The sequence below is a fragment of the Medicago truncatula genome, chromosome 4 (genome assembly GCF_003473485.1).
Source record: "Medicago truncatula cultivar Jemalong A17 chromosome 4, MtrunA17r5.0-ANR, whole genome shotgun sequence".
Lineage (NCBI taxonomy): Eukaryota > Viridiplantae > Streptophyta > Magnoliopsida > Fabales > Fabaceae > Medicago > Medicago truncatula.
Window position 1 is genome coordinate 53,086,888 of NC_053045.1, and position 18,898 is coordinate 53,105,785.

The 18,898-nt window shown below is 31.1% G+C and overlaps 4 protein-coding genes across 7 annotated transcripts; 2 read left to right on the plus strand and 2 right to left on the minus strand.

Moving 5' to 3' along the window:
- Positions 1-417: 417 nt before the first annotated feature.
- Positions 418-2,897, plus strand: LOC25493819 (GDSL esterase/lipase At1g74460). Its single transcript, XM_013602450.2, has 5 exons — positions 418-685; positions 1,550-1,680; positions 1,776-2,015; positions 2,141-2,390; positions 2,486-2,897. The coding sequence occupies exons 1-5, from the start codon at positions 448-450 to the stop codon at positions 2,731-2,733; spliced, it is 1,107 nt and encodes a 368-aa protein (XP_013457904.1). The 5' UTR covers positions 418-447; the 3' UTR covers positions 2,734-2,897.
- A 1,101-nt stretch (positions 2,898-3,998) lies between these two features.
- LOC25493820 (uncharacterized) lies at positions 3,999-4,988 on the minus strand. Its single transcript, XM_024782937.2, has 3 exons — positions 4,816-4,988; positions 4,509-4,570; positions 3,999-4,405 (listed from the first exon to the last, which is right to left on the minus strand). The coding sequence occupies exons 1-3, from the start codon at positions 4,898-4,900 to the stop codon at positions 4,280-4,282; spliced, it is 273 nt and encodes a 90-aa protein (XP_024638705.1). The 5' UTR covers positions 4,901-4,988; the 3' UTR covers positions 3,999-4,279.
- Positions 4,989-7,979: 2,991 nt separating this feature from the next.
- LOC25493821 (uncharacterized) lies at positions 7,980-11,626 on the minus strand. The gene is made up of 4 exons (XM_013602452.3): positions 11,176-11,626; positions 9,940-9,978; positions 8,456-8,540; positions 7,980-8,383 (listed from the first exon to the last, which is right to left on the minus strand). The coding sequence occupies exons 1-4, from the start codon at positions 11,554-11,556 to the stop codon at positions 8,301-8,303; spliced, it is 588 nt and encodes a 195-aa protein (XP_013457906.1). The 5' UTR covers positions 11,557-11,626; the 3' UTR covers positions 7,980-8,300.
- Positions 11,627-13,089: 1,463 nt separating this feature from the next.
- On the plus strand, positions 13,090-16,413 carry LOC25493822 (agamous-like MADS-box protein AGL65). Of its 4 annotated transcripts, none has more exons than XM_024781324.2 (12): positions 13,090-13,240; positions 13,459-13,644; positions 13,751-13,810; positions 13,895-13,913; positions 14,032-14,096; positions 14,186-14,198; positions 14,302-14,363; positions 14,862-14,958; positions 15,114-15,161; positions 15,246-15,373; positions 15,576-15,963; positions 16,057-16,413. In XM_024781324.2, the coding sequence occupies exons 2-12, from the start codon at positions 13,460-13,462 to the stop codon at positions 16,057-16,059; spliced, it is 1,068 nt and encodes a 355-aa protein (XP_024637092.1). In that variant the 5' UTR covers positions 13,090-13,240; position 13,459; the 3' UTR covers positions 16,060-16,413. The 4 variants fall into 4 exon arrangements, with proteins under 4 accessions (XP_024637092.1, XP_024637091.1, XP_039689798.1 ...); XM_024781323.2 differs by having other exon boundaries at positions 13,096-13,240; positions 13,423-13,644; positions 14,183-14,198; XM_039833864.1 differs by having other exon boundaries at positions 13,097-13,212; positions 14,183-14,198.
- The last annotated feature ends 2,485 nt before the right edge of the window (positions 16,414-18,898 follow it).

An 18,898-nucleotide genomic window follows, 5' to 3' on the forward strand; every position in this document is an offset into this window, starting at 1 on the left:
CTTCCCGGTTCGGTGAACTTAACGTAACGATCTACCCTAAGGACATCCAACGTGTTTGTTGAGAATTAAATTTTGAGGGTCACCCCGTATTCAATATTTAATTCGTGTTCCTTGTACTAGGATATTATTTCAAATTTTGCTAAAAAAAAAAAGGATATTATTTCAAATTGCAACGTGCAAAAAATGCAGGACTAATTCAACATACATTCACGATTTTACTCACTAAGTTGGAGCAAAATATTTTGGTAGTTAGAGTAGTTTTGAATCAGTAATAAGAGTTGGTATATCAAACAATCCATTGTATGTTCGTAACATTTTCTTTGTGTAGCTGCCAAATTGACATTGTCATGGTCTAAAATTTCCCATTAGGTAACTACTATAAAAACCAACACACATGTTTAACAAAATAATATAATTCCTTGTATTACATCAGACAAATTAATTAACATGAAGTTTAGTAAGGTGATAGTTATTATAGTAGCCATCATTTTGGGTATTGGGATTGAAGAATGCCATTGTAAGGTTGTTCAATTCATATTTGGAGACTCTCTTTCGGATGTTGGAAACAACATGCATCTCTCTAGAAGCCTAGCTCAGGCAAGTTTGCCTTGGTATGGTATAGACATGGGTAATGGGTTACCTAATGGTAGGTTCTCTAATGGACGCACAGTTGCTGACATAATAGGTAATTATTTCACTTATTGGCATTCAAATACTAGAAACTAAACTCTCTCATCTAAATGCTCTTAGATTTCATTAAGCTCTTAGAGCATGACAAAAATCTATTTTTATTTAATCAATTATACATAAACGATTTTAGTTAAAAATAAGGTTAAAATGAAGTGATTTATGTTTGGACTTTGAATATGATACGTGATAGTACGTTGAATAATAATTTTGAGAGTAAAAATTACGTTTGAAAGAAAAAACTATGAATCCTAACTTCAAGTTAAAATAAGTAGTTGTTTAGCGGTAGTTAGTATTATTGTGTCCCAAGGCACGACAATTGTGAAACTATAATTAAACATTTGCTAATGGAGTGTTTGGTTGAGGGTGAACAATGAGTTTGGAGCTCTCCCATCATGATTTTTAGAAATTACATTGTGTAGCTTTAATCTACATTGGATTATGAGAGGAGCAATCACATAAATGAAATTGAACTTCATTTGTGTGACTTCTAACTCAAATTTTTCACAACATACATTGTGTAGTTGCGAAGAGCAAACACTCTCTTAAAAAGACACGTATACTATTTTTCAAACACAGACTAAGTATATAGTATATTTCAATGTGAGACTTCTAACTCACATTTTCCACAGTAGACAATGTCTTGTCCCGGTAAACGAATCTCTCCCAAACATAAGCTTACTATTTTTCAAACACACTTATTGTATCGATGTATTTCAAACATAAAACAGCATCTATCTTGCTGCAGCAAAGAATTAGCCCTGACTTTTTAAGGTTATTGATGTCTTGTGAATCAACCTGTGAACAGGTTTGAAATTAGAGTTTGTCATGACATTATAACAAAGATCTTATACATTTTCAGGTGACAGTTTAGGCCTACCTAGGCCCCCTCCAGTCCTTGACACATCTTTAACCGAGAAAGATATACTAATAAATGGATTGAACTATGCTTCTGGTGGTGGCGGTATCTTGAATGAAACTGGCACCTATTTTGTGAGTGTCAACATTTATACCTTGTGTCTTATTATTACATTTAATTTAAGTAACACTGATATATTTTGGTTGATAAAATTATTTCTCTCATGCAGATCCAAAAATTATCACTAGACAAACAAATTGAGTTGTTTCAAGGGACACAAAAACTGATTAGAAGCAAAATTGGAAAAAGGGCTGCAGACAAGTTTTTTAGAGAAGCTCAATATGTTGTTGCTTTAGGTAGCAATGACTTTATCAACAACTATTTGATGCCTCTTTACACTGATTCATGGACATACAATGATGAAACCTTCATGGATTACTTGATAGGAACACTAAGAAGACAACTAAAGGTTTATTGAGTTCACTCTAAAATAATCATGCTTAATTGTTTTGCATCTAAGTGTGTTTTAAGTCTTTTTTTTAGGAAAGAGTCTTAAGTATAATAATGAGTATTTACATTTGTTTATGTTTTTAGCTACTACATAGTTTAGGAGCAAGGCAATTGCAGCTTTTTGGGCTGGGTCCAATGGGATGCATTCCACTTCAAAGGGTACTTACTACAACAGGAAATTGTCGAGAAAGTGTAAACAAACTGGCTCTTAGCTTTAATAAAGCTTCAAGTGAACTAATAGATGACTTGGTGAAGCAACTTCCTAACTCAAATTATAGATTTGGAGATGCATATGATGTTGTCTCTGATTTGATTAGCAATCCACTTAAGTACGGTAAGTAGATATGTTAATTGATAATTTACTTCACTCTCTAATCACATGCATGTAATATTATACTAATACTGATATTAATCACATTTGCTTTGTAGGATTCCAAAACTCAGATTCACCCTGTTGTTCCTTTGGGAGAATTAGACCAGCACTTACATGTGTACCTGCATCAACGCTATGCTCAGACAGAAGCAAATATGTGTTTTGGGACGAGTATCATCCCTCAGACAGTGCTAATGAGCTCATTGCAAATGAACTTATTAAGAAATTTGGATTTTTACGTGACGGTCAAAATGCTGCTCCTTCACCAGCACCTGCTGCTATTGCTCCATCTCCAGAAGATTAATCATAAAATTTTCTTGCCTAATGCTGGATTTGCATGTCATTTGTGGAAACTATTTTCTCTGTTTTATTAATTCCATGTGGATTAGTCAGTTACACCTAATTTCTTTTCATGTTTTGAACGTGGCTTTATGATTAATATTACATGATATTTCCTTTTGTTCTGCATCACATATGTAACCCACCACTTAAGTGTGTTTTTTATTTATTTATTTTTAAGATACTATATTAAACACAGATTCCTTGAACAAGTTCAATAAATTGTTTTTACTGAATGCACCTAAGAATTTCCCAAGTTAACATCATATGGTGCTATAATGAATATGATTTATTATATTTGTATTGGCCTCATACTACTTTCAAGAGAAGTTTCAAGTTTGAGAAAAGGAGCATAGGGGGTGGTAGACAAGAGAATTATCGGTTACTCCTAATATTGTCACACCCTTTAAGAACTTACGTTCACGGCAGTTTTCACTCTATTGATATTGACCCGATGGTAGCCATTACCTTTTTGGCGGCTTCACTCACCTATCGGTATTTAGTGGAGCACCTTAATCCAGCCTATAGGTAACCCTTTCCGTCGTCTAACTCTCACCGAAAGCACCAATTGTTAGGACTTAAGCCCATGAAGAGAGTCCGACCCAAAAAACTAGTCCATTAGATAGGAGAGCCTCATGATTTGAATACCACAGTAAACACTTTTATGTATTCGATGTGGGACTGTTACATCTTTCTCAATTTAAAATAAAACAAATTAATATTAGATAATATACCATATGATATGAGATACTTTTTAAGTCTACTAAGTGGCCAATACATGATTACATAATTTAAAGAAACATTTTGGATTAGTTCCTAATCACTTTCCAGGAACATGGTTTATACAACCTTTATCAATTTGTTGTGGGTGGATAAATAATTCTTCATTTTTAAATATCAATATATCTTTTTGAACAAAAGCAGAGGCCAAAAGGAAAAGGTTATTTGTCGGTTAAATTCCAAATGCATCCCCATCTAGTAAGCACCTACATATTCACAGACATACTAACCTTTATTTATTCAACAACTTAATTAATTAATATATAGGTGGACGGTAGAGGATTTTTTGCACCAATATGTATATGGACCCATTTTCAGCTTCTAAGAGGTGCTTAATGCTTGTGTTACATGCAGGTTAAAGTGGGATTAGTAATAAAATAAGACAAAATCAATGGCTGTTACTTAGAACTGATAGTGTAACTGATCAAATATCATTTCTGTGACAGAACATAATAGGGTCAATAAATTATATAACTATAATTGAAATTCTACTACATGGATACATAAGAAGATGTTAATTAACGTACATGAGTTCCTACGATCCCATACATCATAAACAATGGGGATTTGATTTACTCTAATATTTAGTCCTTTCTTTCATCATATATAAATGCCTCTACAATAAAACTCATATATTAACTTAATTAATATTGTTTTACATAGAGGATGCATGCATATAATATAGGCACCTAGCTAGAGGAACTACTAACATTTAATCAGCTTACACACCATTACGGTGCTCTTGGAGTGTGACGACCATTTGCCCCAGATGGTGCATAATCATTGAGTTCTAAATCCATCCTCTCATTAATTCTTGGCTTTGGCTCTTCCAAATGCATGTTTTTCTCAGTAATAACCTGTACACAAATATAAGCTTGTTAAATTTAAAACAAAAAAATGCAATAGCACATGTCTTAAGCAACTTAGGAATGAATAGTCTTATAGAGTATCAAATTGTACCTTAGGGGTATTTTCCAGAGTAATTAGGTGAACTTGGACATCTTGCATAAGGTTTTCAGTTCCTGCTTAATACGAACATACCATATATAAGAAGATGAAGGAAAATTACATGCATGTTTCGGTTATTGATGAATATCATGAAATCATGGTGGACAATTGTGATTTTGCTGAAGCTATAAAGTGTAACTTTTGCTAAAATCACCATGACAAACTACGATCCCACCAAATTCACTGTCAACTCAAATATATATAGACGTACAACTTTTCAATGATAAAAAAAAACAAAAGATAGTATAGAAGAATTTACTTGTAAATGGGACTGCTGTCAAGCATAAAAGATGAGAAAGACCAAGAAGAAGAATCACGAATAAACTAAAGAAAGATCCTGCCATTCCTGCACTGCAATGGCCCTTCTCAGAAACAAGCTCTAGGATGTGTTGCCTTACTTATGCTAGTTCTCAATTTATATACCAGCATAAGATCTATGTGAATGTTTTTTTAACATGGAATGTATGATGGAGCAGCAATATGATATTGCCAAAGTCATAAAGTTGATAGCAACCCATCATTTCATGGTAGACAAACGTGTTTCCACACTTTGGTAAATAAACTTTCATCACCTTCTGTCTTTTACCTGTGTGAAAACACAAATTAATAATACATAAGGTTTGTCTTTTTTATATTGGTGAGTTTTCATAAGAAATTCTTATATTTATGCTCAATAAAAAATTCAAATATCAAATCTCTGATCACATGTTTAACAAATCTGAATACTTGAGACCACAACAATATGGTAAATTAAAACCTTATTGGAGTGCAGAGAAAGTTTAGGTGGACATAAAATTATGGTATATTTTAAGTCAATATGGAGTGCGGTATGAAAGTGGAAAGGTGACAAGGAAATATTCGTGAAGCAAGCAATTTCCTAAGGTGGTATATAACCAACCAAAGTCAAAATGTAGTGGGAAATGGCATTAAATCTTAAGGATATATTCTATAGGCTATGTGTGAATAGTACAAGAGTTTCAAGGTAGGTACACTTCCAAGAAACTCACAAGAAAGGCTCCACGCTTCACATCTGTGCCTCAACTCACCAAAAGGCAACAGCACTAGCACTAGCAGCATAAGGAAAACTGCTAGATGATTATCCATGTTTAGCAGGGTCAATTACTTTTTGTCAGAGTTCAAATTTTCTAAATGAGAGGCTTTTAATTTCTTGGTCCTGTGATTTTTATTGACTTAATGTCTCTGTCTGTATAGCATACTATAGTATATATATTTTTATGCATGCACTTCATTGCAGGCAGTGGAAGTCATGATGATATTTGAACAAGGAATTAAAACAGGTAAAATGTTGTCAACAGCCATGTATGTTATTGCTAGTGGGAACATCAATTTTCTCCAATAAATTGATCTGAACAGTGGCAGCTTTGCTCTCTGCACACCACTCAAAACTCCACGACTCTACACAAAAAATTACTCTGGTCAAATATAAACAAAAATAAATTGATGTTACTCATAAAGTTAATTATATCTCTAAATTTACGTTCATTTATAATAACTTGTTTCCTAACAATAAAAGTTAAATCGGTTTAAGGATATTAAGAAATAAGAATCATAACATTAAATAAGGTAAAATAATTTCATAAATTAGGGCCTGTTTGGATTGAACTTATTTTGAGCTCATGTAAACGGTTTATGCAAAAAAAATAAGATTTTATTTATTATTCATGAGATTGTTAAAGTAGTTTATGAAAAAACAACTTATGAAGATACAATATTTAATATTTATTAGTGAAAACTTGAGTGCTTGGTATTAGTACTTAAGTGAGTGTCATAAGGGAGTGATGTTGAGTTTATTTCGTAAATTATAAACTCCACAAATGACTAAATAACTATAATTTCGTAAATTATATAGCTTTCCTAATAAGCTATAATTTCCTCCCAACCTGGCATCAAAGAAAAAATGAGTAAATAAACTCCACATCACTACATCACACCTCAAACATGCTGTGAACTGTGAAAGATATGAAGAATGAAAGTACCCAAACTCTGCCTTTTCACTCCGGAGAGAAATGAGTTTTAGAGAGAAAGCAAAAAATAAACATGGCTACATAAGTGAGGGATAGTATATGCTGAACATAACTTATATTATAATCAACAACACTGAGAATAACATTCTGCAAAGTTGGTTACAAGAACAAGAAGAAATACAATAACCCAACTTATAGGAATTAGAGAGCCTAGTCTCTCCCAACCAAACAAACATAATGATAAAACAACAGAAGGCCCTCCCTTTTCCCTTTCGGTCTATATTTCTTAGAAGGCCATGCTTTTTTTCGGTCTAAAAGCTACTTTAAAACAAAGTTAAAATAAAGCTCTTTAACAAAACTTTGAATTTATTATTTTTTGGTGGTGTCTGGGGTTCGAACCCGGGACCTTGCATATATTTATGCATTGTCTATAAATAAAAAAACTTTGAATTCATTATGAATTAACATAATAAATAAAAAAATGTCTAAAATATTTTTTGGAGGGAAAAAATGTTTAAAATATAAAAGATATATTTTTACCAATACTATATTTACTCAATGACGTTTATTTTGTGTAACATGAATACAAATTTGTACAGTATCTTTTCCAATTATACTCTATAACAAATTTTGTTATAAGAATACCATATTTTTAGTGTTGGTCAAAAAAATAAGAATTTATATTATATAATATTATATTTGTTACATTGTTGGTGTCATTGAAAAAGATATGTTTAGTTTTTTTAATAAGAAAAAGATATGCATAGTTTCTTACAATACAAATGTGTAAATTATATATAAGTATAATTTTTTTAGGCAACTACACTTGTACTTTTAATTAAAATCAAAATTTTATAAAAATAATTATACGCATTACACAACACTAACAAAAATTATACGCATTAGCATAACAAAAAAAAAACAGAAAGAAGAACATAAAGTATTACTCTAAACGCTAACGTGTGTGTATTTCCGTGGTTGAAGAAAGGAAATAAAAATATTCAGTGTCATTCATTGACAGCGTGAATACAAATATTTGCGAGGTTGTGATGATCAAAAGATATTGAAATTAATATATAAGTGATAAAAAGATAATAAAATTCCTTAAAAAAATAGATAATAAACTTAAATGGAACCTCATTAAAAAATTAAATGGACCGGTTAAATAAAATAAAATGGAAGAAAAAAGCATATTGAAAAAATAAAACAAAAGGTTGCCGGCGGAAGTTGAAGAGAGGTGCTTCTGAAATAAATTGGGGAGAAATAGTTTTTTGAAGTAGCATTCAACAACTTTTGGTTAAAGCTCATTCCATTCAATTTTATGCATTCTAAAAAAAGTACTTTTTTTTGAAGGTACTTTATTGATATTGTGTTTGGCCTAGCTTCTCTTTAAAAACTTAGAAAAGCTGAAAAAAAGCTGGGCCAAACGGTACCTAACTTCCAACAACAGTTTATGACTTCCTACAACAGTTACATAGCAGTTAATGCACAGACAACATTTAAGAATAATAAAATGTACTGCCTAGTGCATACTAATATTACATAACTTCTGCTTCAACACTAATTTGATTTCTATGCTTCCTTCCAACAAGTCCTAGTGATAAGAGGCCTATTGCTAACAAATACATCAACTTTAGAGATGAAAATGCCATCGCTATCTTTGCAGTCGCACAGATGAAGCTCCAAAAAATGTCATCATTCAACTCCATGTGGAAATCAACCACACAATAAATTAATATTTATAAAATGTTCATTTTCTTTATTGAATTCTACATCCTCCAGTATCTTGTCCACGTCGAACATTGCCAAAAGCAGACAATTCCAGAAGATCCATATCACGATCTGTTATTCATCCAGTATTTCCATCAGTGTGTTTCCAATTACTACAGCTAAATTTGATTGTTAAAGTCATACCTGAAACCCTGCAATAAGAACTCTTCTGAATAAGATCAGATTTGGAGATATCTGTTCGATTACCCTTTGATCGATTAACTGTTGCCTGAAAAATGAATGCAAAAAGAATCAAATACAAAAACAGATTTAATGACATGATTTATGGTTGGAAAAATAAGCTAGAGCCTAGAGTTGGTAACATAATATTGTCACTTGCATCTAAACCATGCTGGAAGTAGGAGAGAACTTTAGTTGCAAAGCATAACTACATGAATGATAAGTCAACTAGAAGAAGGAAACCATGCCAGCATCTAATGACAGTAATATTCATAATTGGAAAACTCATCCATAGAAAATTTGAAAGCCACATAATAGTGTGATAGCAAATCAGAGCGATGTCCAATGACTTGAGATATCCACATGCTTGTGTTAAATATCTAAAAAAAATTCGCATCACATTATTACTCTATCATGAAAGAATGTTAGAGCATTAATTTTAAGAGCATTGCTATTTGAAGCGACAACACAATTCAAGAATCATTCACGAAAGAATAGGAACCGTTAGATTTGGCATTGGATGGAATACATGGGTGGGTCATGGTAAAAAGGGGTCCCACAACAAATACAATGTGTGTCGTGATCTCTCTTGAGAGAGATTGTCGCGAGAAGAAGCATTACGCTAATTTTAATCATCTTTTAGATTTATCTTCAATATTTCCTAATTTAGTTAGGATTAAGAGTCTAGTATATTAATATATATAAGGATTGGTACTTTGTCGTTTGTAGTAATATCTAACATATCATTCACATCAATATCAATATAATGTTATTGATCGTAGTATTCCTTTTCCTCCCTCTATACCTAACCCTATAACTTCACCTATCCGATATCAAAGGCTTCACTTTTCTGAGAACCAGCAGAATGGATTGGTATATATGTCCTCTATACTAATCCAACCTCACCATATCTGCATTTTGATGGCCATACCAACAAGCATGTTTCGCCCTACTTCTACATAGCACCAGTAAACTTTTACTACATCCAAGTACTGATTAGTTCTCTGTCTAAAAATATGGTAATGAAATCCTAAGACAGAAAACTAAAAACGTAAACAGTAGTTTTTTATTATAGATATTTTCACTTTGGAACTCTAAATGGATAATCAATAAGATATATATTAAGAAAAGATGAATATAACCATTATTGCGGGAATGATCATATACTTCCTGAAGCAAAAAATATTTCTAATATCAAATTAACCAGTATCTTTAAAGCATACCAAGATAAGGCTTAGTTGGAGTATGCTTGGATTTTATTTATTTTTGGTTACAGAGTGTGCTCAAATTCAAAGAATCCCATGTACAAGAATTTCAAAAAAAAAAAAAGGCACCCAGCAAAAGCACATTATACAATAAGATGCATTGCAAATTTACACTATAATCACCCTGCTGGGTTCTTTTTCTACATAGAAGCAGAGAAATGAAGAAAATCAGGGAAACCTTACCTGTAATACTTGACAGTTTTCCAATGTGCTTTGGCCCCCCTGAATTTCACAAAACACCCAAATGAATAAGAAGTAAAAGGAAACCAATTGGCAAATCAATGATGTCATGATTATCGCTTAGGCTTTGGAGGGTGGAAAATGTAGGGAGAAAAATAGAGAAATCTTTCACATTTTTTGAAAGAGTATTTTTTTAGAGAACTATAAATGAATGCTTATGATCAACATGTTTTTAATTTTAAGAATACTATAATAACAACATAGACTGAATTTGAAGAATTCATATAAGAGCACTGCTAAATCATACGACACTACATCCACAAGAATAGCAAGAATTCATATGAGTCCTTTTTTTGATAAACTAAAATCCATTATCTCCGACTTTTACGGGAATCATGAGGATGCCACGGTGAAATCAACGGATTAGATTACATTCTTGCCTTTCGCTTTTCGCTCGTTCATAACATTAAGTATTAGCCTTCATATAATCCCTCCTCCAATACAATTTTTGAGTTACCTCAAATTAGGAGGCTTTGTATTATAAAGAAAAATGAACCCACTAAAGCCCTCCCCTCTCAAAGTCCCCTATTTTTTCCACTTGCTCCTTCTTTTTTTCCAAAACCCTCCCCTCTAAAGTTGCAAACAAAACCCAGGGCGATGTTCGTATCATATGTTTGGGGCTCGAATGCCCCCAAAGTTGATGGAACTTTAAAACTTTCATAAAAACGACTAAGTCACAGGTTTCAAATAATAACATAAAATTTCCCCATTCTCCTATCCTTTTTAAAAAAACTTCCACATAGGAAGAAGGAAAAACCAAAACCTTTCCTGCTCCCCTGTTCTCTACCTTTCTCCCTTGGTTGAATGATAGCTAGACAGTAACCACAAATATACCACAGGTTAAAAAGCACTACCCATATAAGGAGGCAAAGCTCTCCCAAAGCCTATTTTATTAACAAAAACTTGCTTGATTTGAACCAAACTCCTTGCCACTTAGACAAACCAGCTTGTCTATAACATCCTAATTAAACTAATTATCCAAACTCAAACAAATTCCTCAAAATTCAGTAAAACCTCAACAGGGATAACAAACAAATGCTACTTTATCAAAGGAGGCTAACATCATTTTCCATCAAAGTTACTTCACCATTAATATGAGGATTGTAATAACAATATAGAAATGAAGCAAAGAAAAACAATTCAAAGTTGCAAAACGTGTAAGGAGATAAAGATAAAAACCTTAGAGTAAGGAACAATGTGATCATAGTCATGACACAAACAACCAGGACAACCTACAAGCTTCCGAAAGATAAGGTTCCCAAGTGGGTCCCTACGCCATCGATCTGGGTCCCGTCCCTTAACCTTATCAGCTTTTTCCCAACATTTCTGCTTAACACTGTGAGGGAAGCTTCGAGGGTTAGGGTTAGTGTATTCATCAAAGAGAACAGTGGTTGGGTCATCATCGAGGAGAGTAGTAGCAGAGGGTGAAGAGCTTCGTTTGGATGAAGATGACAAGTTTGTTGAAGTTGTTTTGGTTCGATCCTTCAATGGCGATGTTGAGTTTCTTCTTCGTCGTTCTGGTTTGTTACTTCCACCAGCAAGAGAAGAACCACCTCTCATTTGCGGCGGCGTCTCCTTCACTTATCGTTTTATCCGATGTATACCTCAACTTTGATTACTTCAATATATATAAATAAGAAATTATATTCCTAAGACTATTTTGTGACAATTTTTATATGTTATGTTTTTATTTATTTGTCCATAGTTTTATTGTTTTGGTGTCAATATTACTCTTTTTTCTTTAAATTGATGGTTCTCTAAAAATTATCTCTCAAATGATCCGATCAAATAACGCATCTATGTTTTAAAGTTTAAAACTGTGTATTATAAAAGAGTGTGTGCTTAAACGAAATATTAACGAAAACTCATATGTATAATTTATATTTTTTAATATATTTTGTAGAAAATTTTATAATATTATAAGAATTTCTTCCGAAAAAAATAGAATTTTTTAACAAAACATGAGTTAAATATAAATTTTTATATTTTTTTGCAGTTAAAAATTTATATTTTAGTGAAATTGTGCAAAAATGCGTATAATATTCTAAAAGTCTCTACCAAAAAAAAAGAATTTTTTTACAAAATTTATGTTTATTAAAAAAATTTAATTTTTTTTAAGAGAAATTTTTACAATATTCTACAAATTTCTACACAAATACCAAAGTTAATTTAAAAGGGATCAAAAATAGTGATTGAAAATTTTATAGGAGTTAAAAATTGAAGAGAAATTTTATAGGGATTAAAACAAAAAGTTAGTATATTTATAAGGACCAAAAACATATTTAAACTTGAAAATGTTAACGTTTATTTATTATATTACATTACTCTATTAATTGCGGTCTTTATTTTAGATAATTTTTCCTCTGTTAGAGGTAATTTTATTTGAGATATGTTTGTTGATATCAAGTGTGAACATCTTTGTTAGTTAAGATGTGAACTTTATTTTGTCATGTTTTATGAGGCTGACTCATTATGCCAAACACAATTTCTGATGATTAAGTTTTTTATTTTCTAATAGTACTTATTAATGTAGACAAATTTTATGGTACATCTAACAATTTGAGTGTACCAATACTCTTGTAATTTTTTATTTGATGCATACAAAACACTCTGTATGTGTATGCAGGGACCAAAGTTTGATTCCCATGAACACATTTTTTTAGGAAGTTTGGGATGATATTATGTAGATTCACTGCAATGCCAAAGGCCATAAATACGGAAAATTTGTACTGAATTTTTTAATATTCGTCATGTTAATACATTAAATTCTAATGTATTATTTTCTTTGGTGTGTGTGTATATATATTGATTAATTATGTTAAGTAAAAAATTGAATCATCTTAACTCATTAAATCATATTTGAATCGGGAAGATATCACAAACATGTTACCAAGTTTTACAACAACACTAAGATGCTACTAACATTTATATCACTTTAGAAAAAGAGAAAAAAAAAGCTAATTTTATATTTGATAAAAAATTAATTAGTATTTAATTTAATGAATATAAGTCAAAGAAATTAAATTACACATAATATTTATTTCCACCGTTTCATTACAAAAGGTGATATCATTATCATGTGAATATATTTTAGAAAACGTGGCATGCAGAAGAAGCTAAAACGCTGGCTAAATGTAAGGAAGTAGAGAGAGAGAGAGAGTTTGTTGGTAGAGAAAGAAAGGTGTTGTAAACTCTGGCATTCACAGAAATCTCACCGTCCGTTTTCAAAATTTCAGTTTGGCTGGTACCACCGAAATCACAGCTATACCCATCATCTTTAACAATTTATTTCTTCCTTAGTTATATCATTTCTCTCTTTCTCTTTCTCTTTCTTCTTCTTTGCATGTTTTCCCTAAAAAGAAATCAACATTATATTGCTTCATGTCTGCTTCCACTTAATTAATTACCTCAATTAATTCTATTTAGATTTCCCCTTTTGTTTGTTCAATTAAAACATTGCAGGATGGGGAGAGTAAAATTGAAGATAAAGAAATTGGAGAGCACAAGCAACCGACATGTGACTTATTCAAAGCGGAAAAGTGGAATCTTGAAGAAAGCAAAGGAGTTATCAATTCTATGTGATATAGATATTCTCCTTCTCATGTTTTCTCCAACAGGAAAGCCTACGCTATTACAAGGAGAACGAAGGTAATTATGAAACATTAATATGTGTCACATGTTTATAGTATGAAGAACAATTGTTTCCTTCTTGACAAGCTTTCAATAAACATGCATGTTGATTTTATTTTTCCAGCAATATGGAGGAGATCATTGCAAAATTTGCCCAACTTAGCCCACAAGAAAGGGCCAAAAGGTTAGACAAATTTTCCCACTAAAGATTTATATTTAGTTATTCATGATGAATCATCTAATATCTTTTCTTGTTCTAATTGACCAGGAAAATGGAAAGTCTTGAAGTAAGATTACTTTTATCTCTTTGTTTTTCATACATTACTTTTGTTGCATCGAGTGTGTATTTTATGTAGTCTCAATTTTTTGTCATTGCTTAAAAATTTGGTCTTGTTTAAAATTTAGGCACTGAAAAAAACCTTCAAGAAATTGGATCATGATGTAAAAATACAAGATTTCCTGGGTTCAAAGTAAGTGATTGTGATTATCAAATTATCAATGTTTTATTTGTAAGTGCTTTTGAAGATTCTGACCTATTTTCATTTTCATATTGCAGCAGTCAAACGGTGGAGGTACTGTTTATTCACAAAATATCATATTGGTTAATAATTGCTTTAGAATCTTAAGCTGGTAATTAGGTGACCAAATTGTTATGAGTTGAATTGCCATTTGCAGGACCTAAGTCATCAAGTGAGAGTCTTACAAGCTCGACTCGCAGAAATACAACAGAGACTGAGGTGCAACTTTGGAGCTTTTGGTTGTTAAAGTATTTCTTTTTCTTTTTTTTTTTTTTTTGTGTTATTTTATTGTTCTCTTGTTGAACTATTATTCATTCGGCCTCTACCTTACCAATTTTGTATGTGCTTTGCAATTGTTGTATACCTGTATTAACTATACAGAGTGCGTATGTATCTTTTTTCCTTGTTCGTTTTAAATTTTTCATATTCCATTTTTTTTCTTATCATTTAATTCACATATCTTCATTCACATTTCATTAAAATTGTTTCACACAACACTATTTGACATTTATGACACTTATAAGCATTATAGACAAACTATTCTACCTCCAATGCCTTTAGCTCACACCAAATAAACACCACCCAAAAAAATGTGTTTGTAGAAACTTATACTTTTTTGGTACAAACTTTGTTGATAAAAACATCACCAAATTGTCAAATACTATTATAATTTGACCTAGCATATAGTAATGTTGTTTTGAATATGTAATATCTCAGTTATTGGAGTAACCTGGAGAAGATCAATAACTTGGAACATCTTAGACAAATGGAAGACTCACTCAGGGAATCAATCAATCGACTGTCTATACAAAAGGTAATATTTGGTTTCATGCGGACTAGTCATACAATTTTATCATTTCCCATTGTTTATGATAAATATGTGATTCGACGTGTTCTCATCCCCTTAGAAGATCGTCGTTATTAAGAGTTGTGAGGATGTGTATATTGATATTCTGATTTCATCGGCAGGAAAATCTGGAAAAGCACCAACTAATGTCACTGGAATGTGTTAACCAGGTAAATAATAGTGTATTTTCCCTTTTTTCTATCTATTATTATAATTTTTGAAATAATCTTATTCGGGATGATATTGATTCATAGTTACCAGAAGGGATGTCTTTACCCTTAATGATGTCTGGTCTACAAGAATCTCAACCCTTGTCTTGGCTTCTAAGTGGTGACAATCACCAATTGATGTTACCTAGTGAACCAAAGTTTATGCCATTCAGGTAAGTTAACTGTTGTGTGAAGGTTGCTTTCATAAACATAAGAGAGCTTTATAACAAAAGTGGATCACATTACTATTATGTTTGCTTTTTAATTAATATGTTTCATAATTCAGGTGATTTTTCAAATGTTCACTATGAAAATGAAATATATATTGCTTATTTCATTTTACAATCTAGTTATTGATTCAATTATGTTACACAGTGACAATGGCAATAGAGATGTTGAGTGCTCAACCGACATATCACTCCCAAGCTATTCTGGTTATACTGGGAACTGCAAACTGGAGGTGGGAAGCTCTCCACATGTCACTACTTTGGGTCAAGGAGGTGGTACCTTGAATGAGTTAAATGGAAATCCAAGTCCTTACTTAAATGTGCAACAGTGTCAGCAGTTTGCATACCCTCCCCCACAAGATCTTGAGGAAGTGAAACATCACCAAGCAATCAATAGCAAATCAAATAACGTGGACTACCAAGTTAATAACAATTATGATCTGCCAAAATCACTATTTGAAAATGGACACCAGTTCTGGAATTCTACAAATGGCTCTTGTGGTATTGCTATGTATAACGAGAACGGTTACCATAGGGTAAGCATGTAGTTTTTTTCCTTCTTTCTTTCTAGTTATGCATGTGGTAAACAAGTTAGTATTTGTTGGTTTATTATTTTCTTTATTTTGCAGTAATTGGTTGATATATGTCTGACTTCTACAATAAAGAAGGATGATGATGACTTAAATGATGTGACAATTGATTGCAAACTATGTCTGCAAGAATCAGATATTGTTGTGTCTTCACTTATGAGATACAATATTATTTGTATAGAGGATTTTCTGTTAGTTGTGTATATTGTATGACTTTATAGGATATAGTTTGTCCATATACAAATATTTTGTTGCCTTAACTAACTTTTTTTACTTGTAGATTTTTTTGAGTTGGGGTTAGTGATACAAGTTGTAAATTTGAATTTTTGTAGAAAAATGGAGTGTAATCATATATTAATATCAAAAACCTTTAAAAGTGGGTCGAACTTTCTAAGACCTTTATGAATCTTAAATGAAGGAGTATGACCTATTCACTGGTTATTGCAAGACATTTTTTAAAGTAAAACAAAACTTCTAAATAAGTTAGAATATCATATGTGAATAAGAAGTCTTGCATATTTTTACTCAAATTTTGCATTAAATAAAAATGTAAATGCTAAACGACATGTATATATATGACTGAATGAGGGGAATTCATATAGTAGATATTTTAAAATTTTGAATTAAAACATGGTGCATAGATCATATGTGCGACTCATTAGAGAATAATAATATTTCATTGTGGATAAAAGGTGTCATATGTAAAAGAAAAAAAAAAGTATCGTTTCTCTTTTAAGCTTTGAAACATCGTACTCTAAAAATACAGTTAAAAGTTTAAAAATTCAAATACGCAATAAACAATTCAATAAACGCAGATTTTCTTCAAATGTTTTTTAATTTTTCAGGGGTGTCGATGGTGTCATGGTAGTTGTTGACCGTTTATAGGAACCCTGCAATTGCAATGCATTGCAGCTTGTGTGGGGTTCATATAACGGTCAACAGAGACCCTTGACATCAAAGAAAGACACAGAAAATTACATAACATCTGGTCCGAATTTCTGTTTTCGGAAATCACTAACAATCTGATCCGAATTATGTAATCCGGACTAGGGGTATTTTAGTAAATTTTGCAGGGTGCGGGAGAAGGCAGCAGGGTGGAAAAAGTAATAGTCTAAAAACAAAATGAGGGTCGGGCTAATGTAGTATATTTAGAGCCTGTATTTCAATAGGGTTTTTTAGCCCAACCTTATAAAACCCGAAGCCCATTAGGGCTGGTCTGAAACAGACCGAATAGTTTTTTTTTTTTGTGGTGACCGATATTCGAACCCCAAACCTTACATATATTATGCATTGTCCTTACCAAATGAGTTAAGCTCAAGGAGATCGAATAGTCTGTTTTGACAACTCTACATATCTCCCTCTAATATCTTCTTTTATGTCTTATCTCTCCTTTCTACCCTCTTTTAAGTTCTCCATTTGCTATATTTTTCTGTCTCTCAACGCTGTCTTTCTCCATGAGGGAGATAGTCAACAAAGATGCACAATAAATAAAGGGTTAATAGTGTTTTTGACCCCTGTAATATAGTGCACTTTTCGTTTTAGCCTTTGTAAAAAAAAAAATTAGATTCCACCCTTGAAAAATGAAGATTCTTCAGGATTTACCCCTCACCCGAATGTGTCAGCAGAATCTCCTACGTGGCGGTGACGTGTCAATTTTTATTTTTTTTTATGCCACGTGGCATTTGTGATTTTTTTTTTTTAAAAAGTTAAAAAAAGAAAAAAAAACTTAAAAAAAATTTAATAAAATGGAAAAATTAATAATGATTAAAAAAATCTGGAAAAATTATAAATATAATTTTAAAAAGCGTGAAATTTTAAAACGAAAAAAAATCTTAAAAAATTAAAACAAAACCTGAAAATTTTTTGAAAAAATTTAAAAAAAGCTGGAAAAATTAATAAAAATAAAAAATGATTAAAAAAATCTGGTAAAAACAAAAATAATGAAAAAATTTAAAAAAAAAATCTAGAAAAGATTAATATATATATTAAAATTTTCTAAAAATTAATATATTTAGAAAAAAAATCAAATTTAAAGATTTTTTTCAATTCCGGTAAAATTAAAAAATCTGGAAAAAATTCATATTTTTATTTTCAAAAGTAAGAATTTTTATTTAAATCTTTTCCATAACTTTTTTCGAAAAATTTAGTTTTTTAAATTATGATTAATCTTTTTTCGAAAATTTTGTTTTTTTATATATGATATTCTGGAAAAAAAATTCAAAAATTTCAATATATATCAATCTTTTCCACAATTTTTTTAAATATTTCCAGATTTTTATTATATTTTTTTCATTATTTTTTATTTTACCTGATTTTTTTAATCATTATTAATTTTTCCATTTTTTTTTAAAAATTTTCAGTATTTTTAATTAAAAAAATCATAAATGCCACGTGGAGTTCATTTACACGCGTGGCATGAATAAAAAATTAAAAAGAGAAAAGAAATTGACACGTCACTTCCACGTAGGAGATTCTGCTGACACATTGAGGTGAGGGGCTAATCCTGAAGAATCTTCATTTTTTGAATCTAAAAAAAAAAATTACAGGGGCTAAAACCACAAGTGCACTATATTACAGGGGCCAAAAATACTGTTAACCCATAAATAAATATTGGGCCCGTTTGTTACAGCTTTTTTTATAAAAAAAATAATAATCACTTTTTTAACAAAATAATCACTTTTTTTTAATATTGCATCTGTTTGTTAGAGATTTTCAAAAAAATCAGAATCTAAAAATAATCTTAAAACAGCTTCAAATGAGAAGCTGTTATGAGCAGTTTTTTTTTTTTAATAGATTATTTTTAGAGGAGAGGGAAATTTGTTACTAGATTTTAACAAAAAAAAGATATGTTTAAAACAAAATAAAATTTCAATCATATCCT

What these genes read in the sequence shown, in the direction of transcription:
- LOC25493822 (XM_024781323.2), top strand. Translation starts at nt 13,460, where the DNA reads ATGGGGAGAGTAAAATTGAAGATAAAGAAATTGGAGAGCACAAGCAAC. An exon ending in CTATTACAAGGAGAACGAAG is followed by an intron (nt 13,645 to 13,750) that starts GTAATTATGAAA and finishes TTATTTTTCCAG; the next exon opens with CAATATGGAGGAGATCATTG. An exon ending in CCAAAGTTTATGCCATTCAG is followed by an intron (nt 15,374 to 15,575) that starts GTAAGTTAACTG and finishes TATGTTACACAG; the next exon opens with TGACAATGGCAATAGAGATG.
- LOC25493820 (XM_024782937.2), bottom strand. Translation starts at nt 4,900, where the DNA reads ATGGCAGGATCTTTCTTTAGTTTATTCGTGATTCTTCTTCTTGGTCTT. An exon ending in GACAGCAGTCCCATTTACAA is followed by an intron (nt 4,571 to 4,815) that starts GTAAATTCTTCT and finishes CGTATTAAGCAG; the next exon opens with GAACTGAAAACCTTATGCAA. An exon ending in CTCTGGAAAATACCCCTAAG is followed by an intron (nt 4,406 to 4,508) that starts GTACAATTTGAT and finishes ATTTGTGTACAG; the next exon opens with GTTATTACTGAGAAAAACAT.
- LOC25493821 (XM_013602452.3), bottom strand. Translation starts at nt 11,556, where the DNA reads ATGAGAGGTGGTTCTTCTCTTGCTGGTGGAAGTAACAAACCAGAACGA. An exon ending in AAAACTGTCAAGTATTACAG is followed by an intron (nt 8,541 to 9,939) that starts GTAAGGTTTCCC and finishes TTCATTTTTCAG; the next exon opens with GCAACAGTTAATCGATCAAA. An exon ending in TTCTTATTGCAGGGTTTCAG is followed by an intron (nt 8,384 to 8,455) that starts GTATGACTTTAA and finishes GATGAATAACAG; the next exon opens with ATCGTGATATGGATCTTCTG.
- LOC25493819 (XM_013602450.2), top strand. Translation starts at nt 448, where the DNA reads ATGAAGTTTAGTAAGGTGATAGTTATTATAGTAGCCATCATTTTGGGT. An exon ending in ATGAAACTGGCACCTATTTT is followed by an intron (nt 1,681 to 1,775) that starts GTGAGTGTCAAC and finishes TCTCTCATGCAG; the next exon opens with ATCCAAAAATTATCACTAGA. An exon ending in CACTAAGAAGACAACTAAAG is followed by an intron (nt 2,016 to 2,140) that starts GTTTATTGAGTT and finishes TTATGTTTTTAG; the next exon opens with CTACTACATAGTTTAGGAGC.